A 27,207-nucleotide genomic window follows, 5' to 3' on the forward strand; every position below is an offset into this window, starting at 1 on the left:
GTTCGGACAGATTGTTCCTCAAGCTTCCGACCCAAGATCACGTGTACCGGATCTTCTAGAGCCCGACAATTTACCATTCGGCCTCGTCGGCCTTACTTGCGGACCCTCTTGTCCAACTCGGGTTTCCATGGTCAGTCCTCATTCATCGATCACTCAAGAAGAAAAGCCAAAGCATAGATTTGATTCTTTCGCATTTTTACTATGCTACCCTACCAACTCAAAGGACAAGCTTAAGCAAGTAACTCCCTGACCGTGGGGAATCCCTAATGCAAATTCTCTCGATGCTACGCCGGTTAAATCTTTTCCTTTGAACTGTCCCCCTTTCCTTGCCCTATTGGTATTTGAGCTATTAAAAATCATCTGTACCATTCTGCCAACCAGTCAAATGAAAAACGCCCTGCCCCAGATGCTTCTTTGCTTCTTTATAAACAAGTCTTCTGTGCTTTGATCGATCAAAGGTCAATCAATATGGACATAAAATAGGTAGGTGATGTATGAGGATTGCGGAAGGATGATAGTGAAATATGTGAGACCGCATTCTCTCACGGTATTGTAATCATCTCTCAATGGAGAAATGATAGTAGTGACTATAGATTCCATGACCGAGTACGTGAAAGAAGCAATCGAATTAGTGAGTGCTTTTAATATAGATTAGTTAAATGGCCAGAATCAGTCATCTTCGTGAAAGAAAGTAGGCCCGGTAGCTTGTGAAGGAGCTGTCGATAGTCCAGCATCGACCATTTCAATATCATCCCTCTGATAAGATGCTTCATGTGTCATGATCCCTTGCATAGCTTGGTCTTGACTAGCACTCCGGTATTCGATGGCACTTAATGGTCTGGCGGGCCCAGTGATGGGAGGAGTTTGTTGGCCATAGGGGTTCTCATACAGAACATCTTCTGGTGGAGAAAATGACCACACCTTAACTTATGTTAATAAAATTCAGTGGAAGAGGTTGACTATGGTACTTACTTCCATTATTGTGCGATTTGATCTGCTTGCCATAACCACACACTTTTCTTCTTCGAAGGCCACTCTCCAGACAGCCTCGGCTGGAGCAGTGAGTTCACGAACAAGTTGGCCAGTCTTGAGATCCCACACTTTGACTCGTCCATCACTACCTCCACTAACCACTCGTGTATCATCAAATTGTAAACTTGTGACACTATTGTCATGAGCAGCTAATCGATGAATGGGGGCCATCTTTTCAAGAGACCAAACACGAACAGACCCATCAGAACCACCAGTGACCAAAGTATTCCCTCGCATTTGCAATTGCCCAACTAACGAGGTGTGTCCTTGAAGAATAGCTTGACAGCATCTAATTATTTGTTAGTTTCATTTTTGCATCTCAATCGAAAATACATACCCATTTTCTGGATCCCAAATCCGAACACTGGTGTCAAGACTTCCAGTAGCTATTCTCTTTCCATCAAAAGCAATGGCATAGATTTGGGAGAAATGTCCCGAGAGTGTTCGTAAACATCTTCCTTCCGAAATGCTCCATATTCTAGCTGTAGTATCATAACTTCCAGAAACAACAATGTCTCCTTTAATTTCAAGGCATCTAACACTTGCCTGATGACCCACAAGGACATTTTTGCAGACTCCAGTCTTAATATCCCAAATTCTTAAAGTGGTATCTCGAGACCCTGAAATTGCAGTGTTTGCATCAGACATCTTCAGGCATCGAACTGTGGAAGTGTGTCCACGCAGAGTATGTAAACTCTCCCTGTTATCTGTTAGTACCATGTCCCAAACATGTGATTGGGAAAACAAACCCAGCAGCCATGTCCCATACTCGCACATCACGATCACAACCTCCACTAACGAGGGTATCCTCCCATGGTACCATTGCCCAAACACCCATTACATGCCCGGTCAAGGTCTTTTGTGCATTTCCATCCGTGTTAAAAACATGGATCTTAGCGTTGTCCAATGCTACGACAATGTACTTTGATGTCAGATGTAGACTTGTTACAACACCCTGATCTTGTGTAATATGCCTTGCGATATTTTGTCCTCCAGTCCGCCAGGCGGTTTCGACCAAATATCTTTGTTTAAAGTGTGATTTATATGACCTAATCTTTGGTCTTCTCAATGCGCCAGAGGCAGTAGCACTATCAAAGCTTCTGGAACTTCCAGGGACTTGTGACAATCCTGAGCTGATTCCGGGAAAAGAATGTGCAAAGGCCGACGTCTCTCCTGCTTGTAATGCCTTATGAACGGGGTGTGGGGAAGGTCGAAGTGACGGTATCAGAGGTGCAACGGGATGATGTTCTGACATTCTTCGACCATAATCGTGCTTCGCACATAATTTCATCCAAGTGACATCGTCTGCAAGAAGATCTCTCCAACGTTTCGAAACCTGAGACGAGCGCGCAAGTACTTTCGGATCGTCGATACAAGACAAAATCTATACAAATCAATTAGCTTGAGCTTCACCTTTGTAAAATGGAAACATACACGAAGGCATAGTTCATCTGGTAAAGTGGTAAATGGATCTTTCTTCAGTAACGGGCTAACATATTGATGTACAAAGCTTAGTTGTTGGCTTGTACACAAGTTCAAAAGATCTCCCAATATCCTCGTTCTTTCAGGTGCTGAGCTTTGCGCGAAGTATATTCTGATTTGTGATAAAAATATGTCCTCCTTCTCTCCCGCTTCACTCCAATCTGGTTGCGGGTGATCAGGACCTGGACTCGCTGCCGGTGTAGGAGGGGGAGGGGGGTCATGACTCGAGTGTGTGGGAGATTGTATGTCGGCGGAAGAAGTCGTCATGTTTGGAGTCGGAGGACCTCTTGGTCTACTGAGGATCTTTTCTAATCGTTGCGGCATTGGAATGCAGTCGCCATTTGTGTCGACCGTCAACGGTCGGGTGGGAGACATTTCGCCGTCTCTTTCGATGGGTGCAATGGAAGCCCTTCTGTCTGTTAAGCTCAGAGGTCTGAAATTATCCATACCCGCTTTCTCCTTATTCTCTGTTCTCAACCAATTGTTCCGTCGAAGTCAAACGGCTGAGAAAGGGTTATGATCGTAGATGCGGAGGTCGTGAAGGTCTTTCCTGACTAGATTGAGGCTTGAGACTAAGGGAAGGATTTGGATTGACAATCAACGGATGAAATCTCGACCATAGAAATTAAAGACAATTGCGCCAATTGATAGAAAGTCGAATATATTAGATTTAAACCAAGGAATCGTCTTTTAACGTGTGTTAAAGGCGGTGTTGAGAGAAGGTCGTGCAACGTAGTGTCCAAGGGAACACATTCGAATGCGTTGTCGTTAGGCTTGAAACTCGATGATTAATGGCACAATTTGAATCAAGTATGTATTAATATCTATACCGATCACGAATATAAATGGCAAGAATCAATCGTAGTGATATGGTCTATACTTGTTGGATTGTTGGACGATAGGATAATATTCCAAAAGAGAGTGATATAGATCCTTTCGTACTTTTAATGTACTTTGTACTGGCTGGGCTGAGGTTGATCTTGAGATGAGAGCGAGTCTTCTGTGTGGTAAGCCAGTGGAAGTGGAACGTCGTTGGGTCGTGGGTCGTGGGTCGTGGGTGGATTTTGCTAATTGGAGTTAATGAACTTTTGGGTGGTCTCAGTCATTATTGCGGTCATGCCTAGTAGCCAGGGATAATTTGTTAATGAAGTAAGGATGTTGAAGAACTTTAAAGTAGAAAAAATGGATGATCATTTAGTATGTTATCACGAATGGCTTCTATGTGATGCCGGTATGGCCATTCAGAGTTGTGTCACGGTCTTGGATGGAGATGTCTTTGGGGATGAATGTTATCGACTCGAAGATATCCAGATCAAGGTATGGCAGGGTACTGCAAACAGACAATCACACATGGTAGAATTACCTAGTATCGAATGAATGATCCTCCAAGTTTATTATTGTTCCTCCTTTATAAATCTATAAATCGAGGGGCAGATCTATCTGTATCTGTACTGTCTGTACTACCTATTGAAGTGTCAACATCACTCGCTCCTAAGTTGATAAATGATTTCAGGTCTTCGTCGTCATGACTTTATCGATAGTGCAGAATTGTGAAAGACTGTCAACTAGAACTGAGATCTTTCAATCTCTATCTTACCACCAGAGTAGTAGTTCAATGAGAGCCTCAGTGAATGAACTTTATGATCTAAGGGGGGCTTAAGTTCTGGTACCGATTCGTTGATTGACTGATTGAGTTGGTGGTGGTGGTGGTGGTGGTGGTGGCGGTGGAACTGTCACATAGCTACAAATATTCCATTTAAAAATCAATAAGTTACTCTAGATCTGATTTTCCACGCGCCTAATAGCAACTAAGATCTAGACAGTGTCGCCATCATTACCCGAGTTATCTTATGTGTTATCTCATCGTCGCATACTCCTGTTCCTGTTCATCATCGCGCCATTCTTCTCTCATTAGGAAAGTTGTAAGATGCAAATTACAGTTTCTACGCAATGAACATCCATTCATCTCATCCAACCTACATCAGTGCACACCACATGACCTATTTTGTCTTTCACCACATACATTCATCATCACAAATCATACTCTTTCAGGAAAACCTACCACATGATATCACGAATCACTGCAAATCGAGAATCCACCCATCCATCTTCAAAAAAGGGGGGGCGAAAAACTCACTTGCTAGTAACTACCTACTCATGCTGTGCCACTAAATAATCTAATCTAACACTACCTAATCGCCTCCCCTTTGTTATCGCGATAAGGCCTCTTAATAAACATTTCCCAAATACATCATCGCTCTGCTCACCAAAATCGGGAGCACGCTCACCAACTTTTCAATAGTCAAAGGTTAAACTCAAGGCTTAAGCCAATATGCTGGAAACAGAAGGCTGTGCATGTGTATATCTTCCGTTTCAAATCCTCCAACCTTTTTACCCCTTACATTTCGAACTTTTCTTAGCCTTTCCAAGGTTTCAATATCGAAAAGCGCAGGACTTTTCGTCCAGAACAATGAAGCGAAACCAATCCGCATTAATATGGTAAAATACATCTGAATTGTCTGTTCTCTAAAAATAGTATGGAGTCAAAGGGTCCAGTGTTTCGAGATCCAAGGTTGTGTCTCGGAGTGGAGCTTTGATGTAAGCGAATCATGCGTTCATCTCCCCCCCCTCTTCAATCTTTGACTGCAAACTTAATTAGGAGAAAATAACGGAAATAAATATCCCAAAAGTTCCAGTGGGTAGGAACGTAATATAATTGGTATCGTATTCCTTCCTTCGGTGCCCCATCTATATCTCACAAGAACATCCATCTATGCGTTTTATCTTCTGCAAGCTCGTAAGGACGAGCATGAGTTTCCTTTCCATTCCATGCCCTTTCTCCCCTTTTTTATATATACAAACTCCTCTTCATCTAACCGTCCACTCAATGGTCATGACCAAATTGCGTCAATAGAGGGATCAACATTCCCCCTACCGCCGCGAGCGTATCTCTCATTTGAGGTTTCGCTTGTTTACGTTGTGAGATGCCGTCCAGATACCCATTAGAATTTGTGTGTTCATGGGAATGTATCCCCGAATCTTCTTGCATAGCATGCATCGCGACATATCTATTTACTGGTTGTTAGCCCTGTCCGCCCTAGGTTCGTTGGGAAAGAATTAGGGATTGCTCACAGAAAAGTTCCACCAGAAAACAATAATAGCATTCCCGTCCACCATTGTCCTTTGGCTCCCTCGATATTACCACCACCGAGAATATTTACTAATAGAAACGTCGTGATGGCACCGAATGGAGCTGCGAGACTGAAAACTATGAGATGACCACGTGCTGCTCGTTTCGAAAGTCCTTGCTTCAGTAAGACGGATGTAAGTCCAAAGGCGGCAGGCGCTTTATGGACCATGATTGCAATAAAAATGATAAACCCTAGTTTCGTGTTGGATGTAGAGGCGGATGCGCCCATAGCTATTCCATCTGCCGACGCATGTATTACAAGCCCTGTCGTTGTAGCCAGACTACGACTTTGCTTCGGGCTCGGCGTGAGTGATTGGAAAAAGCCGTCTGATTCTTCATCAGACGAAGAGATGTTTGATATTCCTTGAGATAGATTGTTGAGGGATATTTGCCTTGGACCTACCGGGGCCTGTAATTTCTCGGAAGCATGTCTTGGAACCTTGTCAATTAAGAACATAAGGATGAATCCCAAAATTAGTGATAAACCAATCCAAAATGTAGGTGATTCGTCCTCGCCGTGATGCACATCGCTTTCACCCATGAGTTTCTCCTTCGACTTTTCTGGTGCACTATCTTCCTTTTCCTCTGCCAGAGTTTCCCTGGTGATAATCTCAACTTCTACGGGCTGCGCAGTCCTCGAATTCTGCTGGGCATGTCTTCGGTTGACAATTGCTTTGTTCGAGTATGCGATTGTGTTGACTCCACCAACCCATGAAAGCTCAGAGCTTCTCTCTTGAACCTTCATACTCCGTGCTCCATGAGTATGTGCCGGAGATCCTGCAGTATATACTGCTTCAATTCCTTCGGGTATAATAACAACCAACGAAGTCCCGACAAGTACTCCCATACCAATCGTAGATATTAATCGAAGTTGGGACGGCGATAAGGTCATAGATAATGGAATTGCTCCAGCAAGAAAACAACTAAACACTTCGTCAGCATATAAAATACAAGTTTTGAGTAGGGAAATTACCTCAAACACATTATCACGCTCAAAATGAGCAGCATAAATAAACCGTCGAACATCGTGAATACCCTCTATTTGCACCTTTAAAATCTACGTCGCAATCCTATAAATACCAGATCAAAAGGGATATCACCACTTCATTTCGAAACCAGAACCACAATAGGTAGAGAGGAGACAAGACAATTTATTAAATCCTCGGAAAAGCAGGTGAAAGATAGTTTTTACCAATGATTGCGCACTCCCACTCCCTTTATAAAGAAATAAATTCGTCACTCCGGGATGACAGATTTGGGGTCTTAACTCAATGCACGAACGAGGCTGAACCACCAGATTGAACTAAACTAAAATAATAATTAGAGAGTGCCACAACGTTAAGTAATTTTGATTGGAAATCCCTGTAACTTCTGGGGAGAAAACGCGTCTCGGCGGAAAATCACTCTACTCCCTACGCGATTTATCAAGCTATGGTGAAGCTTTGAACCTGTTAAGGTTACAAGAATATTCACAATCGGTCTCAATTGACAACGACAATCAATCAACAGACCTATCTACCTTTCGCATTCACAGGAACAGCAAAACCACTGTCGCAAAGATGGCTGAAATCGATTCCGATTGTAGGTATTCTCAATTTCCTCCACCCAGAGCTTTTTTTATTGTTCCAGTCGATCGGTCGTGTTCCTCACAAAAAATGCTTTCTATTGCTTCCCCCCGATGCTCCGTGTGGAATCAAATGCGCCGACGAGCAATACTCCACGAAGATCAATTTCATACCTCATAGAAGCTAACGTAATGAAATACAGGGTCGTCCGATTCAAATGAGGCCATTTACATCTCCCTTGTCACCCCCAGCACAGAAGGCTTAACCTCACTTCACATCTTCAATCCAAAATTCACATATCCCATATTCGGGGATGAGGAATCAATATTCGGATATCAGGGATTGAGAATCAACTTAAAATATAATGCCTGTGATATGCGACCTGGCCTCCAAATTACCTACAACAAGAAATTTAGAGCAGTCGGTGATATAGAACCAACAGACCTGAAGGCAGTGCTGGAACCATTCTTACCCAAGAGTATGTTCGCTTCTCCAAAGCTCCCAAAACTCTTGCTAACATCAGCACAGCTGCTTTTGAAAAATCAAGTGTTTTTGAATCGCATATTTCAGCTACTCCAGCAGATTGGCATCCACCAGGAGAACTCTTTCGCTCAATTGAGGTCGGTGGAGAAATATTCGAAATATGGAAAGGCAATCTCTCGGATCCCGTTATTCAACAAACCATCAAGCGTGTGCAAACTCTAGTCCCATTGTTTATTGAAGGGGGAACATTGCTTGATCTTGATGAATCGGAAGATGATCTTGGACGTTGGACAGTGTTCTTCTTGTACCACAAGAAGCCAGCCGCAGCCTCATTTTTTGAGAAATCTTCATCCTACATATTCATGGGCTTTTGTACTGTTTATCGCTATTTCGTGTATACGCCCGCTACTCCTCCACAATCCCCCAATGGCGACAAAATAACTCCCGAGTTTACAATCCCTGTTGATGGTGTATCGTTTAACACTCTTCCATGTCGCTCAAGGATATCGCAATTTCTCATTCTACCCCCTTTCCAAAGCGGGGGCAAAGGATCACTATTCTATAATGCTGTATTCGACTACTTATCTAGTGACCCATATACAAGAGAAATCACAGTGGAGGATCCGAATGAAGCATTTGATGATTTAAGAGACATCAACGATTTAGGTCGTTTACTCAAAGACGAACGTTTCCTTAAACTAAAACTGGACTCAAAGTTGAAAATCAACCCTAAAGGTCCAGCACCAGCCAAACTCTTTGACACCGATGCATACGAGAAGCTACGAATGCAATTAAAAATCGCCCCTCGACAATTCGCTCGCCTTCATGAAATGTATCTCCTATCTATAATACCCCCGTCCGCCAAAGCAGCCCTTTTGCGAGACACGGGAAAACCTCAAAAGTCTCTCCCACCTCCCAGAAAAGAAGATGAACACATCTATTATCTCTGGCAACTCCTCGTGAAACAACGTCTCTATCGTCACAACAAAGATGCATTGGCACAATTTGATCGTGGAGAAAGAATTGATAAATTAAACGAAGCTTTAATGGGCGTAGAAGCTGATTATGGAAGATTGATTGAGATGGTTGAGGAGAGAATGGAGATGGATAAATCGACTGCCGTTGGAAAGGGGAAGGGAAAGAGTGTGGCTAATGGAAATGGAAAGAGGGCTGCTAGTGAGGAGGACGAGGAGGATGGTGAAGATGAAGATGAAGATGAAGATGAAAATGAGGAGCCTTTGGCTAAGAGGTTGAAGTTTGCTTCTTGAATAGCATATGTGGTAATATGATTGGTATAGGATGGAAGAGGCACGTGTACTAAAAGTGATATCGTAAAGCGGTACTCACTATATCATGGAGTTCGGGTGTGATTGAATTTAGGGATGATATCAGGGAATGCTTGAAATCTTTGGTTTTCGGATGGGAAAGAATAAATCTGGAGAGAGAGATTGAACATTAGAGTCAATTAGTTCAACTTAAAAAATCAGCACACAACGAAACTCAAATGAAAATGTTTCCAATAGTTATTTGCGCAAATAATTTCGATATTCCCAGTTCCCTGAATTTTCCCATTTCATTTTGTCCAGCTATTTTTCCATTCCTCTCACCCATTGCTCATAGCTAAATACCAAGCCCAATCGTTCAATCTCGTGAAAACCCAGACCCTCCTCCCATCAACCCCCACATCTCCCTTTCCAAGCTGCCCCGCTAAAACCGTCGCCTCCCTCACTGCTCTCGCTACCGTCCCTCTAACTCTTCCCTCCTCAAGCACCAACAATCCCTCAATCGTACATCCACCTAGGGTACTCACTTTATCCCTCAGAAGCGCAGGATTTTCACCTGAAAGAACCAAACCAGCTGCTCCACGCATAGTTTGCGCCGCCAATTTCTGCGTTTCTGCTCGCGGGAGTCCCATCGCTACAGCACCGTCTATGGTGGCCTCAAGCATCAATGCGAAAAACGCCGGGCCGGAACTACAAAGAGCAGTACACGCATCCAAGGTTGAAGGAGGCAGAAAAATATTATCACCGATGCGTATGAAAATCCAGGTTAAAAGCGCAGTTGTCCATTCAGGAAGGGGAGGAGTAAAGGTACTTATTACCGTCATCGATTCTCGGATTTGGGAAGCGGTATTGGGCATGGCGCGGACGATAGTGCAGGGGTCAGAAGCGGATGCGAGGTCGGTGAGATCTTTTGTTGTTCGGCGAAGAGCAAGGTTTGGAGTTGCTCGATAGGCACACCGGCGCAGATGCTGATTAGGAGTTTACCGGCTAAAGCTTGTGCCATGCCGGGCTCGGATAGGATCTCGTTTATTGTATAGGGTTTTCAGGCTGGGAGGATGATAGCGGCGCGCTGCACGGCGAGGACATTCTCGTTTTGGAGGATGACGATGTTGGTTGTGAGGAGATGGGAGGACAATGCTTGTTGTACTTTTTTTTGTGAATTCGGGGCGACGGTCGCAGGCGATGACTTTGAAGGGGGGAAAGGTGGGTGCCTCGTTTGGGTAGGCGGGAGTTGAGGTTCCTGATGTGGTTAGAGGAATGGGGTTTGGGGTTTGAGGAATATTGAGTGAGCTAAGTATTCCAGAGAGAATTCCTATACCCATTGTTCCTACACTGAAGTATCAGTTTGGATCTGTCTTTTGATCCATGTTCTAGGTGCGGCTTCCAAGGAAAGTTAAAAACATGAGAGACATTTATCCACAAATTATTGGTATACTGAACAGATGTGCATGAAAATCAAATTTGGCCTCTAAGATATTATTGTCCAAGTGATTTAGTTGATAGATACAGGAATATAGTAAAGTGTGACATGAATATAATTTCTCTGCGCATGTGGGAGAGGTACATATTCATATCTCGTCCCAGAGCCTACAAGAACAGGTACGGACGACTGATGGCTCCTACCGTACTTGACAGGCACGCCACCGTCTCCAAAACAATAAATTGATCCAATCTGGCAGTGTAATTTTCTCTCGAACTCATTGCTCCTCTAGTCAATCAAAGAGGTCCAGAAAAAAACAAACACACAAACATACCACAACCAAGAACTGTCAAGGTCATTTCTGATTCCGTATGTTCAATTAAAGAACTCATATTGATTATCTCTTTCTTCAATCGGAGTTGTTATCAAAGTAAGTAATTCAAATATATTCTCGAAGTATCTTCTTGATATATATCTCCTGTTTGCAATATTGAGATTCTAACCTTGAAGTCAGAAGTCATACAAAGCTCCCTCCCCACCACACCCAATCCCACCAAAATACTGCCATCGCCCCACCGCCAAAATCTCACCCAATAGAGTATAGTGCTTCAAAACTACATCATGGATACCACCAGACCAGCTCCACTGCGCAACAGTGAACTTCTCAATTCCATTGAAGAGTCGCCTTTTCGCGCAAATTTACCAGATCCTATACCAACCAAGCCGCTCAAAGCGAAGGTTAAGCCATCGCAAGAAGAGATGGATCCCTTCGAAGTGCGCATTCGCTTTACGCAGTATTTGCAACATCTAAATGCGAGTGTTACGAGTGCGAATAAGACGGCACAGTATGCGTTGAAATATAGGGATATGGATGAAGATTTGCATAGTTGCATTCTGGAACAACTGGAGAGAGTACGTCTATAAATTTCTTGTTTTGTGTCGAGAGATTGGATCTGTGGGAATCAAAACGAAGGAAGCGTGTTTCTGAAATTTTATGGTAGCGACTTGGGTTGAAAATAATGTAGCTGACTTGAAATACAGAATTCTATGAACAATAGAGCAAACATCATGTTTTTCATCGAAATTTTATGCGATATGGCATCGAGAGAAGGACACGATGATTATGTACGCATGATGCAAAGAGATATCTTACGGGTCGTTGATGCAGTTGCGCCAGAAGATGGATCCGGAGCCGCCAATGTTAAAGTAGTGCGCAAAGTTCTCCAAGGCCTTCAACAAAAATCCTTCCTCCTACCTCAAACTGTTACGGAAATCGAAGAATGTCTCAAGGAACGCGATACCCAACCCGACGTACTCATGTCTTCTCCGCCCGCAAACGAAGCCAATGGAAATGGAACTTCACAACATGCTACGCCTAAACAGGCTAAACCGAATGGGGTCGGGAGATTGGATAAGAGACAGATTGAACAGAGAATCGAAGAGGATCGCGAGAGACATAAGAGATTAAGAGAACATATCTGGGCTGTACCGGCCTCGGGACCTAACTCGGAGTTCGATAAATTGTGGGATGAAACGAGTGATTTGGGAGATGATGATATGGATTTATATGAAGAAGAATCTATGGAGAGAAAAGAGGCTGGAAGAGAATGGTTTAATGAGCAAGTTCATAAAAGTAGACTTGAGGGTCAAGCTTAAGTGGAGAGTTAGTTTTCTCCGGTCATGGCGTTATATTGCATTATCTGGCGGCGTTCGTGCATTGGCGTTCTACGGTCATTCAGGTATACCGGGGATCTTTATGTGGTATGTACTTGGACGGCGTAGTTATATATAGGTTTGAGGACTTTTGCATCGCGCGGCTATGTAGTTTTATGTGCTTATTTGTATGGACAACGTTGAGGAGTTGGCACATAAAAATGTGGTAATATCATTCTGTTTTACAGAGATCTTGTGTTGACAATTCATCTCTCAATACGGAAACAGGGCACATGGGTCCAACATCATGGCAACTGTTATGTTCAATAAGCATTTTGTCAAGGTTATCTTGATTGCCACTATAAACTTTTCATTCAATCCAAAGTTTGGAAGCATCTGAAAACATGGATTTTCATCGTGGCATACAGTGTGTCTCCTTGGGAAATAATCATCTTTGCATCTAGCCACAAATTCCGCCTATGAATGTCACATCTTGGATAGAATTTTCTCTATCAAAACTCCTTGTCGCTGTGTATTCCAAGATTTCAAGATTAACTTACAATGACGACTTGACCACCTCAACCCTCGCATTTGCAGTCGCAGGTCAAATAATTCTTAATGTATATCGGCTTAAGTATGTGGGCGAATAGTCGACAAATAACAAATAACAAGCACTAGCTTCTCCTTAGTTTTACTAGCGAAATTCTCCCCACCTTCGAGGCAGAGAATTTCACGCTTTAAGGTTTGGGGTTTCATGAGAAGATAGTTCAAGAATACATGCTTTTTTGTTTATTTGAAAGAAGTTTTGGTGTTCTAAAGAACCTTGCTAGAGTGTGGTTAGTAGCTCTTTTGTAGTACTCCAGTGGCCCTTTTTAGGGTCCAGAGGGTGGTAGTTTATCTAAGATGGTTAGTTAGAAAGTTCTATAGACGATGTGTTACGAATGCCCTGGGGTTTCTAAGCAGAGAAGAAATGAGTCACAAGGGATGAATGTTTTGATTCTGGTGAGACTTATTTTTTTTGCATATTATGTCTAGCTGAGTACTGACCAACACACACAATGCGCGGGTAGTTTGCCTTGTACGTATATGGATTGGAGATTCGATCATTCAAGCTCATTGGATCACTCAGATATAGTGGGAAATCGACTAGGAATCATTTTGTTTGGGGTTGGTTAATGGCAATCCCGCACCCATAAGTTATAAAATCACTTTGGTAGTGAAGATTCTCATCTTTTGGTTGTTTCAATGACGTATGTTATTTTTGTACATCTCGTATGTGTGGGTATGTATAACGATCGTTCCTATTACATGAAGAAATAAGTTATCGTCTTTCGCATCAATCAAAAACTGAACCCTCAATATATAACTTATTCCTAGCATCAAAAATCATTGGATAGATTCAGAGCTGCTAGCGAGCTCGTTTCATAGATTCCTAGCCAAATGGTCTAAAGTTGGTCTACATGAGGTAGACTGGGAATTATTTTATAAGCGGTGTTCTGTCTTTGATCTTCTGCTAGAGCCTGAATTTTGAACTAAATTCATTATCTTCGCGATCCCCTTTTTCTTTCTATTTGTATTAGTAGATGACTCAGGAACTGAGGAGTCACTGAAATCTTCGTCGTAAGAATATCGAGAGTATTGTCTTGCAGGAGGTGTGAGTTTCGATGAAGAACTAATAGTCACATCTGGGCACGTTGCTTGCAGGTAGTTACTGGCTTCGATGAAGCTGGCTTCCTCAACGAAGGTGCTGTGTCTGATGTTGAGTCTGGTGCTTCATTGCTTCGTCTTCGAGAGGGATATTGCGCTTGTGAGATCTCAGATGACCTTTCACGACCAGTATGTGAGCGCGGCAATAATTCATCACACAAATTCAAACACCTTCCAAAGTGCTATAGTCATATTTCGCTTTCTCCCATTGGTTTCTCAACGCTCGACGTTCCCTGTCTTTACCGGTTGCGTTTTTAAGATAGTCATTTATACGCTCGTATAGATTATACCGGCAGTTACTCGGCGATTTAGCAGGTTTTACTGAAATTGTTGCTAGGAATTCTTTACGCTGTTTATCTAATTTATCAAGAGCTTCTTGGGCCTGTCGATCGCCTTTTTCTAACTCCGAAGCTGTAGGCTGTAAGTAGTGGCGGAATGTATCAAGAAGCGCTAAAGCAGGTAATTCAAATAAAAGCTTCCCCAACCATGCTTCTCGTGAAGTTCCATTTAGTTTTAGCAGGTCATCGACACGTTTAAGGGAATTACTGTAGCCATCACCAGCATTAACTTCACAAACCGCTTTACGCATCGCACTTCTCGCTTTGGTGAGGATTTTTGCTCGTTTTTTCTCAAGTTCTGATTGTCTATCACGCAGCAATTCTTTCACTAGACCCGAGAGTTTAGATTTGCTTTTACTGAACTCCCATTCTTTTTGCTCGATTCCATAAAAGTTTAACTCATCAAAGATCTTGCTATCACGATCACGGTCGTAATTTGTTTCATCCTGATAAGGGCGACGGATTTTACAATTGCGCCATTGATGTAGAAGATGGGAATAGCTTTCGTATCGAGCTTCGTGTACGTTACACATCTCCTTATGGAGTTTGAGTTTGTAAGTCCTTGCAGCTAACCATGCCCAGAAATTTTCAGCTTTGAATCTCTACCCAAGATCTCTTGTCAGTATTTATTATTTGAAGTTTATGAGTAAGTACTTACTTCATGCGCTGACCACTCTTCCTTTCCATCTATAGAGATCATCGTGTTCCAAAATAGCTTACCAAGGATTCCAAAATCCGATTTATCAAGAGGATCGTTTACAGAGCCGCACATAACACTAAACCATCGCTCGGTAAACTCACACAGAAGAGTATAATCCCAATTTACAGAAGCCTTACACCGGTTATTGAGAAGATTGACTCGAACACAATTCTTGTCGTTCACACCAAATACAAGTCTCGCAACCTCCACAGCTTTTTGGGGACTATTTTCGGAAAATTCCCCAAGTAATATCACTGATTGACCGTGTTTTTCTTCTTCGTCTCGAAAATGATAATAGTGGTGCGTGTTACGTTGAAGGGCTGATTTGTAAAACAAGATAGCCAGGACCTGGTGGATTAAACTACCTTTGATACATTTGCAATGAGGAAACTCTTCCAATTATATAATTGTGGCGGGCCATTTCAGAATGCTTGCAAGAAAATTTTATCTTCGAACATTGGCTTCGACATGCACCTCAGCAAACATGTAAATTAGCAAGATAGCAAGATAGCGGAATTTGCTAAACGATAAGCTGTAGATAAAGACATTGGAGGTTGAGTTGAGGGTCTCGAACATGACCTGCAACGCTTTTTGCAACCCCATAAAATCAAAATTATGGTCATGGTAGGACGACAAACGGCAAAATACATTTGAAGTCGAAATGCTGATAACTTTTGGTTAGAAGATTGCAATAAGGCAAATGACTTACATACTAGAACGGCTTGGATAAATAAAGATATTAGACTCTATTATTTGCAATAATTATTGTCGAAATTTATTTGGGCTAGCGAGTAGACCGAATCGGCTATTTTCTGGCCGGTAAATTAGCCGAACCCCATGAGAGGCTCGGTTCTGAGTGATTTGCCCGCTCGCACTTATCTATTATATGGCAGCAAGAATGAATATGCAGCTATGAATCTTTGGTCTGGGATTTCCGACTATTAAGAGACTGATAATAGAAGTTGTTATCGTGAAGTAGTTCTACACTTAATATAGCTGCAGTGTACACTCGTAATAGTTTTCCTGGTTTGTGCTCTTATTTTTTCGGTGGAGATTTGGGCCTTGTTGGGTTGAGAGGAAGAGAAGGTCTACTATCTTTGGTATTACCATCGAAAAAGGCTCGGATTTGATTAGTAATTTAGTAATGCATCGAAAATTCTTAGAAATATGATCGTGCAATACTAGTCATTCACTACGAGGTCAAATATCAGAACCCCTAGGGCGGAAAACGCGATATCGTATTGAGACATTTCTGTTTTTCCCATCCCACTATACGTCTAATACCCTCAATCTCTCAATATACTTTGTCAAATTGTCAATATTGTGATCATATATGTAGGATTCGTCATTCATAAGCTTGTCACTATCATAATCATCGAGGATCAATCACCCCGAGGCTATCGACAAACAGCCTCCGTATCTCTGAGCAGCTCATTTTTGGGTCAATTGTTAGTGAATTTACAACTCTGTGGAAAGAATCTGAAGACCGAAGCATCGCTTAACGAGACATCAAAACGGAACATCAAATGAGAAAGGACGGCTATTAATGAAACACTTTGAACAGAGAATATTCCTTTCTTCTTGTGGTGATGGGTATTCAATAGCTTGGCTCTTCTCGGCTGAAGCATTTGTATATGATAGAAGGTGTATAAGTGCAACGCATTCATTATATTCTAGAAACTCAACTCGATCGGAAATTCGGGGCTTTATTCCAACCGTGCTATCTTCTAGCCAGACTCCTTAGCCTACCCAGCATCATTCTTCAGTCAATAGCCCGGACATTTTGGCTATATCTTCTCCCATTTTACGTAACTCAGCATTAAGTTTGTCTCTCCGAATCGAACTATCTTGATGATCTGCATCAAAAAAATCACATAATTCAAAATCGCGATTCGCCTGTGCTCGGAGCTTGGACGTCACCAACCCGATAAGTCTACGCCTCAGCTGCTCAACAGTTTCCTGATCCTTATCATGTTGAAGACGAAGTCTCTTCATTATGTCAACAAGATCCGTCTTCGCCTGTTCAAACTTTGCTGAACTATCCTGCTTGTATGGACGGAGAAGCTCGAAATTCCTGACCAGTTTGTCGACCTCATCTAGTGATATGTCAGGACAATTTTCTTTCGTATGTATTACAACAAAAGAAAATAAAAACCTACCGGCTAGGAAGTGTCTGCTGGGTCTAGAAACAACAAACATGTCGCTAATTTGTGAGTGCAGCTCTTACAATGTAGACCTGTTGATATGGCACTGACAAAAGCAGCTTTTTATTTTGATAGAGGGTCAAAGTTGGATTAAGGAGGTATATAGATTTCCTATTTACTGAAGTCCGCAAAGAATAAGACATATAAACACCGGAGCGTTTCCACAACAGTTGTGATTTAATTTGAGAGAAAGCTTGTAAATTTCAGTGTCTGATGTGCAACTGTTTCTGAGATTTGAGCATAGGTTTGGGGGGAGTTGGAACTTATTTAATACGTTCTTAGAGTGTTATTGTATGATTAAATTAAGGATTTGATTCGAATCATAGCATCTCGATCATATCATAATTCGACATTAAAATCACCTCCCCTCAAATCATGCGGCAAATCGCGTTAAGAGCACAGTTTTAAGTCAGCGCATGATAGATTTTTATGTCATTTCTGTCAATCCTACCAGTTTAGTCACTTAAAACCGAATATTGTTACTCCTATGATAGACCTACAATACCTATGAGCTCTAACACAACGACTAACTCACCCGTGTAAAGTCAGCGTTCTATGGGCTGCTAGTTTGAGTCTTCGAGTTTCAAAATTTGTGTCACAATCATATTACATATGGGACAGCGAAAGGTTTACTGGAATGCGTTCTATTTTAGAAGCTCGTCTAGTTACTGGAAAAGTCAGGCTTTCTGCTCCACAACAAAATTCATCACTTGTATTCTTTAGCATTTGCAGCTCCAAACTTCACCAAAGTGTCAAGACTGTGAGGGATTGAGATAGGTCTGAGGTGCAGCTTATGTGGAAGAGAGGCTAGGATCGACAAGAACCTCGATCGGGAGCAACGCCTCTGTAGTACTTATTTATGACTGGTTTGATCCTGTATGCCTGCATACCATGGCCTGGCTTTAAGCGCTTGATCAATATATCCAGATATGCTCTATCTGTGAACAAACTCCACATTCTGATCATTCCCACACCTTCAAATTTCTCGGATTTCTTTTGCACAGCACCCTCCAGAAGGTTCTTAATGATTTGATGGTCTCTTCCGTTCAGAGGAGCTCCAGCTTGTCCCGACTTTATTTCCCAATCTTGGCTAGATCTAAATTCAATCTCTTTCTCAAGCACTTTTTTTCGCGGTTCAAGGAGTATTCGTCGCGCAAGATTTCCTCCCTTAGCTCCTCGACACCATCATGACAACTGCGACGAGCTTCATAGTACAAGCTGTCCGGGACATCTTTGAGATCCCTTATCAATCGTAACAAGCCAATAATACGACCTGATGAGAAGTCAGCATTGCTTTGTTAAACAGAGAGTGTGTGATACTTTACTTGTATATTTGGTATGTTTTATGTATTCAGACTGGGGCCCGAGTCCGGACATGAGTGCTTCGAAGCTCAAATCGACAGATGGAATATCAGGCATATGTATATTTGTTGGGAAAATAGACATTAAATAGTGTAGTTCAGAGAGAGATATCGAACTTTGAGGCTGAACAAACAAAATTCGATGATGTAAGAGCGAAATATTGATGAACCGAGAATTGTGACTGGAGATGACCAAATGTTGTTGCGCTTTGGTTCCTATTGAGGGGGTCAATGAAAATTATGGCGTGTTATTTTGTGAGCTTTCGATTTGATGTTTGGTGTTTGATGATCAACTGTTTCTGGATATTGGAATTAAAGCAGACGGGGATTAATAGTATTTGTGCTCTCTTGAGCCCCTTAAGAGGAATCTCCAGTCATTCCAAATCACTGTGTCATTCAATAAGAAAGGCAATTTGAGTCACATTGTGCCTCATAAACCTCCTAAAACCTTCAAATGATTCCTCAAAGAGACCCCTTTGCGATTCGAATCATACTTCATAATATTCTTAAATGTCTTTCGAAATGATAGTGCCATCAATTCTGCGTAAACATCGAAATCACAGAATCAAATAAGTTTGTTCTCAAATCATATGATACAAAGAGTCACATTTTAATAGATCAATTTGATCGAGGTTGGACTAGAATGGATGCTATTGTAGAAGCTAAACCAGTATAAAAATTCAGGCTATTTGTTTGATTAGTAAAATCCTCCACCTAGATACCTTCGCCCGTCTCATTCAGTCCTCAGCTAACTATCATAGACGCACGGAGGGAAGGAAATCTATTAATCTTCGTCATAATGTGAAGGGAGTGTCAAGTGACTATCCTTCTCCTCATCTTAATGCTACTGATAATAACTGTTGAGTACTCTTTCGCAAGACTGCACATGCTCTTTACACTTTCGACGCTTATCTGGAAGCTTTGTCTGGTATGAAATAAGAATACAACACGCAGTGTTATGCGACAATTGAGCAGCTTTATATCCTTCACTACTCGGTGGATGCTGATTCAATATACTCAACTTGACAGCTTCCACCTCTTTCTGTCTTTCCTCCTTCTCACTGATCTTGACTCGCTCTGCATGGATACTCCTGTTCAATTCACGAATGATCTTTTTCTTTAGATTGTTAATAAATATGGCACGGTCCAAACTTGACTTTCGTTCAAGATTGCAGTCAATTTCATCAAGCTTCTTGAGTTTTGCGTACACATCGTTGAATTCTTCATCTCACCCCGCTAGTATCAGGTCAGTATGGCTATTTCCCTATTCCAGGATTGTTGAAGAATACTGACGGAGGTCGTTGGGTGTTACAATCTTAGAGAGTTTGAGCATAATGATGATCGGAATCAGAATAGATATTGAGTGGTCGGTCTTGTGATTCTTTGAAAGTGGCACTGATGCTGGTGTATGATTTTGAAGTGGCAGGCTGAACGAGTTTGGTACTTCTCAAGAATCTCTGGGGGTTGTGGTAGTCTTATATATATTTCGAAATGGCAATGCCATCGATTTCAGATCAATATTGGAATCATGAATTAAGAAATCTTGTCATCAAATCATCTTATACACAAGTCCCAATTGACAGATAATTCAATAAAGGTTGGGCTAGGATTCATTTGATTGGAAAAACTCGGCTAGTCTGTAAAATCAGGCATTCTGCAGTACAAACAGATCCTCCACTCAGGCTTTCTAGCAGTATATTTCGGTAATTGATGTCACACTGTCTCCCCAACTGCAAATTCTTCCGCTCACCCCCTTAATACATCGAGTGGACCTATCTATATCAAAAGGCTGTCATACTCTTCAAATCTTTATCGATAGCAGCACTATGGCCATCTTGCTTGTCGAAGTTCTCCACCCCAAATTGATACAGTATTCATACTTGTACTTAAACTTTCCTGCTGACGACTCAAAACTTCGATTTCCGCGAGAATCTCTCCAAGCATATTGTCACGCATGACTTCCATTCGACCTCCGCCGGCTGAAGGACTACTGATTTCCTCTTTCAATTCATGGATTCTTCCCTCAAAACTTGTATATTCACTGCGGAGACAGTCCAATAGATATCGCAATCTTCCCTGCAGATTCGCATGAATTTCTCGGCGATTAGGGTGGTCCAACCGCAGACTGCTGAAAGATTCCATTTCTACTCTCTCGGAATCGATATCTTCTAAAAATACGGTCAGTATACTTTTATCATAAGATGTTATGACAGGAGCCTACCTGAAAATCTGTGTCTTGGACTGTAACATATGGACATGATGATGGTTCGTAACAGTGAAAATGGCTCTGAAAGGTCGATCAATGGCGATGGCTTCTGAGATATAAATCCGAAAGTAGTTATATACAACTCGTTGGACAAGAAGGCGGATGGATGGATGTGGAAGTACGTTAGGGATGGTAAATATATTTGATTTATTGATGAGAATCTATGTTTGTTTTGCCTTGCACTTGATCTTTGCTTTCACTCTCAAGACTCGGCTTTGATTTCTAAACTTCCGCCTCAAGGGAAAGTCCAAGACTTTTTAAGCACTCCAAAGCAACTCCAAGCTCCCTCAAAATCATTTTACCATTGACTCTTAAATTGTTTCTCGGGTGACTTGTCCTCGAATAATGCCCAGAACCGGCTTATAGTTCGACATTCGACTCATTATCCTGGTGTATTTCGCAAGAGAATCTGAACATTCACCATTTCCAGCCACGATTTATTTGGAAAGAGCTTATATCGAGGTAATTCTGGAGTCATGATCCAATTTTCGAGAAATCGTATCGAAAATAGACTTGAAAATTAGACCTCCAGTCACGTTTTCCCATATTATACACGCAAAAAAAGTACGAAACGTCGAGGTGTATCTTTACTCAAATCACACACCATAACAAGATAAATTTCGAGACTTCGAATCATCAAATCAGCTTTCTTCTCTCGAATGATGCTTTGTATAAAATTACCTTCGAGTCATTCCCGAAATCAAAAATCCTAGTTTCAGACTTGATAATTAATCATACCCATAGTCAACTATGACTCAAACTTTCTCAAGTCATAATGTAATCTTAAAAGCATCACTAGATCACAGTAATAATAACAGAGGTACCTCCACCATTTCTAGAATAACCCCAGTCTCATTCACACGCCAACACAACCCTCAACTCATCAACACCTATCAAAAGATTAGCCCGCCTTCCCCTCTCCAGCTTTCCAACTTTCCTCCATATTCCACCCCCTCGGCGAGATATCTTCCTCCCATTCAAATCCCTTCAATCTCGTCGCGCCCACAGCATCCCAAAACCAAACCCAATCTCCAATTCTCAAACCATTCAAACCCCCGAAACATCCGAAGCTCACCCCATCCATTGAAAACTCAACCTCTCCATCTATCCCACCAAATCCTCATGCACGCAATAAAATACCCAACATCCAAAACCCCCATCCAAACCTCTGTACCTGACAAGCTCACACCCATTAAAACACCAGTCCACACGAAATCCAAGATCGTAAAAGAAACCAAAGAACTGTACGACCTACCATTCTTACAAACATACAAATCTGATAAACTCCCGTCCGAATTCCCAAGAAATTCGATACCCTATTTCAACACCCACTCCTCCCTTCCTACCAAATTTTAATTCAGCGAAACCACCAAACCTCTCAATGAGAGCAACTACTCCCAGATTATGTTCTTATTACATCTTTATCACATCCTTCCATCCTCATCCTCCCATTCTCATCCTACAATCTTCACAAGATATATATACACTAATCTATCAAACACTACCATAACACAATACAATACCCGTTCATCTTTCCCTCCCCCCTAAAAAAAAGGGGGGGGCACGGTATCACACCCACGCGGACCCCACCAAAACCACTCTTTAGCGAGTCACTATCTACGTACCCATACCCATATACCTACTAGGTACACAACACAGCGATCACTTACCCAGCCAATCAACCCTAAGAAACTTTCCGAGGTAATGTTAATGAAACAATAGCGAGTAGCGCTACCTACCTACTTGTGCACGCGTTAGCGATCACTCATTACTCAATACATCCCTCATACCTCACACCTCACAATATGTATCCCAATACCTATACCCCTATACTAATCGTCCCACATACATCACATCATTACACCAGCAAACCACCTACTACATTACTTTCAACAGCATATTCAAAACCAAACCCTAATACTAAAATAAAGAACTTCATTATAATTTCAATTCATGATATATAAATGTCCCCCCTCTTTCCCCCCCATCCCCCCAAAGTCTTCCACCCAACAAAACTACCCATGACGATATCCATGCCATATAATTATTCTTCAATTCAACGAACCCAGCATACTGAAATAAGTAGAAGGAAAACCCTAGGAAGAAAAAAACCCCTAAAATAAAAAATAAACCGTAAATGATAGGAGTAGAATACAAGAAAATACAGGTAGTCAAGTATAAACCCGATCATAACAGTCATAACCTTCGTAGCTCTATTAAGCTTTTGTTCGTTTCTTTCATCATGAATCCCTTTTTCATGTATCATCGTGTGGGTATTGGGTATGGCATTCCGATCCATCCACGTAAATAAAATAACAAAGCCTTCCTACCAAAACCAACGATATTCTTTTTTCCCAAAAATACGCCTGATGTCGTGTCGTCCAAAAATTCCTAAATAAAATAACGGAAGCATTATGCAAATAGTGTAATAAAAAAGAATCCCCAACCATCATCTCATAGTACAAACCAAGATCCGACCTATCCACCTCATCAAAATTCCTGTCTTTACCATTCGATAATGGACTATCCCAAAGAATATAAAAAGCATGCCTTCATGCCTAATTCCTTCCTGGTATCTGATCATAATTCATTTACTACGTCTCGAATACTCCATCTCCAAGAGTTTCCTTCAGTATTACGTGCGGCGCCGATCCATTTCTCACATTTTCTCCTCCAGCGGTCTTCTTCTTCTCTCTGTCGCCTAACAAATTCTGGACCGACATCAAACTCTTCACCAACAAGCCAATCGCTGAGACCACTGGCGCCTTCACCTTTCGAACCCGAGACTTCATCAGACTCCTTAGAGGGCCCTTCCTCAAGATCAGGAACATCCTTAAAGACATCATCCTCATCATCGAGCGCATCAAATCCATCCATGGTATCACCAGATTCGCTTTTTGCTCTTTTGTTGTCCCCTGGCATTTTAAGCCAACACATACGCTGCGGGTCAAAGACCATTCCGCCAACGACTTGGACATTCTGGGCAGAGTTTATATTGGTGATGAGCGCAGGACGAGGTGTCGAGCATTCTTTTTCCCGATAAATTTGCGGTGCTGTCGCTCTTGGTGTCTGTACAGGTATTGAAGCTGTCGGGGTTGCAGAAGCTGGCATATCAAAGGCCGATACTTCAATCTCGTTTCCTTCCCATCGGTAGTTAACCGGATCATATTGCATTCCCTTTACAGCTACAAAGAAAGATTAGTGGTAGTTTAAAAAGCAATGCGGAGGGTATACGTACATCTGGGATTGTTTACATTTCCCATGGGCTTAATAAGTTGTGGCTTTTGGGGCACCTTATTCTTTTTTGATCGAAGTGAACCTTGTGCATGAACAGGACTGAGTCCAGTTGTTGCTGAAACCTTTGCTCTCCATTGATTTGTGAGGGCAGCAAGAGGGGCTCCAGACCCAGAGACGGTGCGATGAGATGATGTTGCTTCGCGAGCCATGCGGCTGGCGGCAGTATCGCGCGCAAAGCGCGGTAATTCACTCCTGGTCTTTGCTGGTGTCAATGGTGTTAGAGGTATAGGTGATGAGTTTCGGATGGGCATAATATGTTGATGAGCTCTGTTGCGAAGTGAAAGCTGTTTAGGCGGACCACGGCCAATTGGCTCTTTGACAAACTTTTGCTCTGCATCTCGTGAGGTAGGTAGATCGTCAAAAGCATCAAGTTCACAGCCATCACCAAAATGTCTTCGTCGAACGGGTTTTGTGATTTGTCGCTTCATGGTAGCTTCACGAGCAAGCATATCGGCGCCCCGAAGAGATCTGCGCGGACTGGGCGATCGAAATGTTTGCCTTGAAAGCGTTCTCGATGGTGGACGAAAATCGGCGCTATTGGTTGAGGACTCAGAGTCGTTACGGCGAAGATGCCGGGATGTTTTTGCAGTGACATGATGCGATTGAGAACTGGAAGCACCACCAGCAGGTAAGAATGGAACATGACTTTTTCTAACAAAGGACATGCTAGACTCAGCTCCGGATCGATCTTTTTCGACAGGTTCCTTGGACCGAGACATTGAGAGTGGCCTATTATTGATCTCCGTCCGAGACTGAGGTCTCTCATACCGTGTAGGCATTGGCTTAGCTGGCGAAGGCTGGTAAGTCTTCATGGTTGGCATTGACCGCTTGAGCTTCAATAGTTGGGAACTGGTCGTTGTCGGCTCATTGCGCAGAGTTGATGTGGATAACTTTGCGCCTAGTTCACGACGCCGAGGAGTTGATGGGGGTATTGGATTATTAGAAGATGGTGCGTTAGACAACCCAACACTATTGATTGAAGAATGGACTGAATGTCCCAACCTAGATTGCGACCTACGATTTCGACTTGGTATTGGCCCACCACTCTCCGAAACAGGTTCGAGAGATGATGGAATACGTTCATGTCCATGTGGCCTAGGGAGCCGGGAGGTGACAGGAGGCGCAGGTTTGTTTGTGAACGTTAATGAAACCGATGGCTTGGGCCGAGTTGGGCTTTGTTGTTTAGTAGGGTTAACCTTTACGTTACGATTTAATGTGAGTTTCTTCGAATCGAAAACATCTCCATCACCAATCTCAAGTCCAGTCAAGAAGTCATCCTTTCCACCCAAACTTTTTCTTGGTTGCTTCACCTCTACTGGACGTTCGGGCCAATCATTGAGTTGACGCCTCTTGAGAATATCCTCGAAATTGAGAGGGCCACTCGGTAACACTAAACCTTCAAGACCTTCATCTTCACTCTCAGCAGTCATGGAACTGGCAATACTGGGGCTCATAGCAAAGGAATCTGAGTTCCTATTGGATCGACCATCTCTTTTCGTTCCACCAAATCGAGTACCTAAACTGCCTTCACCCCAGTCGTCAAAATCGTCCTGGATACTCTGGGGGGTCTTCGGGATATCTTTACGAGTAGTGAGCTTCAAAGCTCCATCTGAAGGAAGTTGTAGATCTTGTTCGAAATCTTCTTCGGTTTCCTTACATTTTTCTGGCTTCGTTGATGTGACGGAAGGTGCCATAGATTGAGGGTTCCGTTTCTTTGTAACCTTTATTGTTGCTTCGCCATCTCCAAAGAAGTCATCATCCTCCTCATCTCTGTAGCGATCAAGCATATTCGACGATGCCACCTTCGTCTTTAATTCAGGCCTTGGGCTAACATGAAATATTGGAGCAGCCATCAATGTCTTCTGCGGGCTTAAAGATGCAGAACCGCTCACTTGACGTAGAGTTTCTGGGAATTGGGACCCATCTTGTTGTTTGATTTTTAAGGCTTCTCCGATTGGCACTTCAATATCTCCATCATCCCAATCATCTGAAATCACCTTTCTTAATTTTCTTCCACCAAGTCTCTTTATACTTCCTCCTAATAAGGCCGAGGAAGGTACGTTTTCCGGTAAAGGTATACCGGCTCTTTTCGCTGTAGCGATCGCATCGTTCATGGCTCGTTCATCGTCTTCTGGTAAATGTACTTGTCGTTCCTCGTTGTAGTCCGATCTTATCGATAAACGTGAAGAGACCGATTCTCTGCGTGTCGACGCAATCGTTGCAGTTGTTGCTACTGAGGCACTTCGAAATGTAAAATCATCGCCCCCAATGTCAAGGTCGTCATCGTCCCAGTTTTCCACGTCGTCCTCCACAGGTGCCCGCGGCTTCAATACCAATTGGTCCATTTTGAGCCCCGATTGTATGTCGCAAAAGATCGAAAGTTTGATAAAATATTGCGACCGTGTACTACTTCTCAATTATAGACTTTAAGAGGAGTTCAAGTTTTTCAATCAGCTTAATCGCGGGTAAGTAACTATCGTGAATTCATGTCGTAAAGAACTTGCAGATCGGAGTGTTTTTTCTCGACGTTGTCGTGAAGGAGGAACTGCAACTGCAACTGTAATTTGCTTTGTTTTGTTTCGTGTTGATTGAAGAGCGAATGAATGTATGAGTGAATCAGTGCACTCGTGGTCGCAATGGTGATTCCCTGGTTTCGAAATTGTGGTGCTCGGTGTGCTCGGTGCTTGGAATCTGGTTATTTTAAGTCCGCTGGCTTCAATTGAAATGAGTATCAGGATGGGTGTGGTATTGATGTTGATGTTTTTCTTCCACCTTTGCTGGTATCCAAACCTCCAGCGCCCTTTTGAGGGCAGGTAGCAAAGAATTGTTGTTGGAAATTCGAAAGGTAATGAATCTCTTGACACTCCTGGCGGGTGGGTATTGAATGTTGAAGTGGGTTGGAAAATTTAGTTCTCCGCTGTATTCAGTGTTCACGGGGGATTGAGTGGATGGGTCGAATGATTGAAGCTCTGCTGGCTAATTTGAGGAAAGAATCATGGGAATTGACCAGCCACGAGGATTTGATGCGAATCAGAAGGAATGATTGGGTGTGTTGGACGAAAAAAATGGAATATTAATCGCGACGCGTATGTTTCTCTTGACTCGATTGGTGCTATTTGCTTTATTTGATTGATGTTTTTGATATTAAATTGGATTTAATATTTTGGTTGGATGTATTATTGGATTTATTACTGGGTCTATAGTATGGCTGGTATGGATAGTATGG

At 42.4% G+C, this 27,207-nt stretch overlaps 11 protein-coding genes across 11 annotated transcripts; 2 read left to right on the top strand and 9 right to left on the bottom strand.

Annotated features, from left to right (window-relative positions):
• Nucleotides 1-77: 77 nt before the first annotated feature.
• On the bottom strand, nt 78-3,760 carry EAF01_007611 (uncharacterized protein). Its single transcript, XM_038915867.1, has 5 exons — nt 2,467-3,760; nt 1,782-2,416; nt 1,370-1,732; nt 973-1,321; nt 78-921 (listed from the first exon to the last, which is right to left on the bottom strand). The coding sequence occupies exons 1-5, from the start codon at nt 2,959-2,961 to the stop codon at nt 670-672; spliced, it is 2,094 nt and encodes a 697-aa protein (XP_038768338.1). The 5' UTR covers nt 2,962-3,760; the 3' UTR covers nt 78-669.
• Nucleotides 3,761-4,596: 836 nt separating this feature from the next.
• Nucleotides 4,597-7,025, bottom strand: EAF01_007612 (uncharacterized protein). The gene is made up of 3 exons (XM_038915868.1): nt 6,678-7,025; nt 5,647-6,627; nt 4,597-5,582 (listed from the first exon to the last, which is right to left on the bottom strand). Exons 1-3 carry the CDS (start codon nt 6,728-6,730, stop codon nt 5,399-5,401), a joined length of 1,218 nt encoding a protein of 405 aa, XP_038768339.1. The 5' UTR covers nt 6,731-7,025; the 3' UTR covers nt 4,597-5,398.
• Nucleotides 7,026-7,263: 238 nt separating this feature from the next.
• On the top strand, nt 7,264-9,020 carry EAF01_007613 (uncharacterized protein; the record flags this gene model as incomplete). Its single annotated transcript, XM_038915869.1, has 3 exons — nt 7,264-7,285; nt 7,472-7,747; nt 7,798-9,020. 3 exons carry the CDS (start codon nt 7,264-7,266, stop codon nt 9,018-9,020), a joined length of 1,521 nt encoding a protein of 506 aa, XP_038768340.1.
• Nucleotides 9,021-9,355: 335 nt separating this feature from the next.
• Nucleotides 9,356-9,892, bottom strand: EAF01_007614 (uncharacterized protein; the record flags this gene model as incomplete). The annotated part of the gene is made up of 1 exon (XM_038915870.1): nt 9,356-9,892. The coding sequence occupies one exon, from the start codon at nt 9,890-9,892 to the stop codon at nt 9,356-9,358; it is 537 nt and encodes a 178-aa protein (XP_038768341.1).
• A 123-nt stretch (nt 9,893-10,015) lies between these two features.
• Nucleotides 10,016-10,847, bottom strand: EAF01_007615 (uncharacterized protein; the record flags this gene model as incomplete). The annotated part of the gene is made up of 2 exons (XM_038915871.1): nt 10,016-10,362; nt 10,790-10,847. The coding sequence occupies 2 exons, from the start codon at nt 10,845-10,847 to the stop codon at nt 10,016-10,018; spliced, it is 405 nt and encodes a 134-aa protein (XP_038768342.1).
• Nucleotides 10,848-11,076: 229 nt separating this feature from the next.
• On the top strand, nt 11,077-12,583 carry EAF01_007616 (uncharacterized protein; the record flags this gene model as incomplete). Its single annotated transcript, XM_038915872.1, has 2 exons — nt 11,077-11,367; nt 11,497-12,583. 2 exons carry the CDS (start codon nt 11,077-11,079, stop codon nt 12,109-12,111), a joined length of 906 nt encoding a protein of 301 aa, XP_038768343.1. The 3' UTR covers nt 12,112-12,583.
• Nucleotides 12,584-13,978: 1,395 nt separating this feature from the next.
• Nucleotides 13,979-14,853, bottom strand: EAF01_007617 (uncharacterized protein; the record flags this gene model as incomplete). Its single annotated transcript, XM_038915873.1, has 2 exons — nt 13,979-14,755; nt 14,812-14,853. The coding sequence occupies 2 exons, from the start codon at nt 14,851-14,853 to the stop codon at nt 13,979-13,981; spliced, it is 819 nt and encodes a 272-aa protein (XP_038768344.1).
• A 1,755-nt stretch (nt 14,854-16,608) lies between these two features.
• EAF01_007618 (uncharacterized protein) lies at nt 16,609-17,052 on the bottom strand (the record flags this gene model as incomplete). Its single annotated transcript, XM_038915874.1, has 2 exons — nt 16,609-16,949; nt 17,013-17,052. 2 exons carry the CDS (start codon nt 17,050-17,052, stop codon nt 16,609-16,611), a joined length of 381 nt encoding a protein of 126 aa, XP_038768345.1.
• Nucleotides 17,053-17,864: 812 nt separating this feature from the next.
• EAF01_007619 (uncharacterized protein) lies at nt 17,865-18,476 on the bottom strand (the record flags this gene model as incomplete). Its single annotated transcript, XM_038915875.1, has 3 exons — nt 17,865-18,147; nt 18,180-18,330; nt 18,383-18,476. The coding sequence occupies 3 exons, from the start codon at nt 18,474-18,476 to the stop codon at nt 17,865-17,867; spliced, it is 528 nt and encodes a 175-aa protein (XP_038768346.1).
• A 1,766-nt stretch (nt 18,477-20,242) lies between these two features.
• EAF01_007620 (uncharacterized protein) lies at nt 20,243-20,676 on the bottom strand (the record flags this gene model as incomplete). The annotated part of the gene is made up of 2 exons (XM_038915876.1): nt 20,243-20,586; nt 20,640-20,676. The coding sequence occupies 2 exons, from the start codon at nt 20,674-20,676 to the stop codon at nt 20,243-20,245; spliced, it is 381 nt and encodes a 126-aa protein (XP_038768347.1).
• A 2,588-nt stretch (nt 20,677-23,264) lies between these two features.
• EAF01_007621 (uncharacterized protein) lies at nt 23,265-26,326 on the bottom strand (the record flags this gene model as incomplete). Its single annotated transcript, XM_038915877.1, has 2 exons — nt 23,265-23,869; nt 23,923-26,326. The coding sequence occupies 2 exons, from the start codon at nt 26,324-26,326 to the stop codon at nt 23,265-23,267; spliced, it is 3,009 nt and encodes a 1,002-aa protein (XP_038768348.1).
• Nucleotides 26,327-27,207: the final 881 nt, after the last annotated feature.

This window comes from Botrytis porri, assembly GCF_014898465.1.
Source record: "Botrytis porri strain MUCL 3234 chromosome Unknown BPOR_010, whole genome shotgun sequence".
Lineage (NCBI taxonomy): Eukaryota > Fungi > Ascomycota > Leotiomycetes > Helotiales > Sclerotiniaceae > Botrytis > Botrytis porri.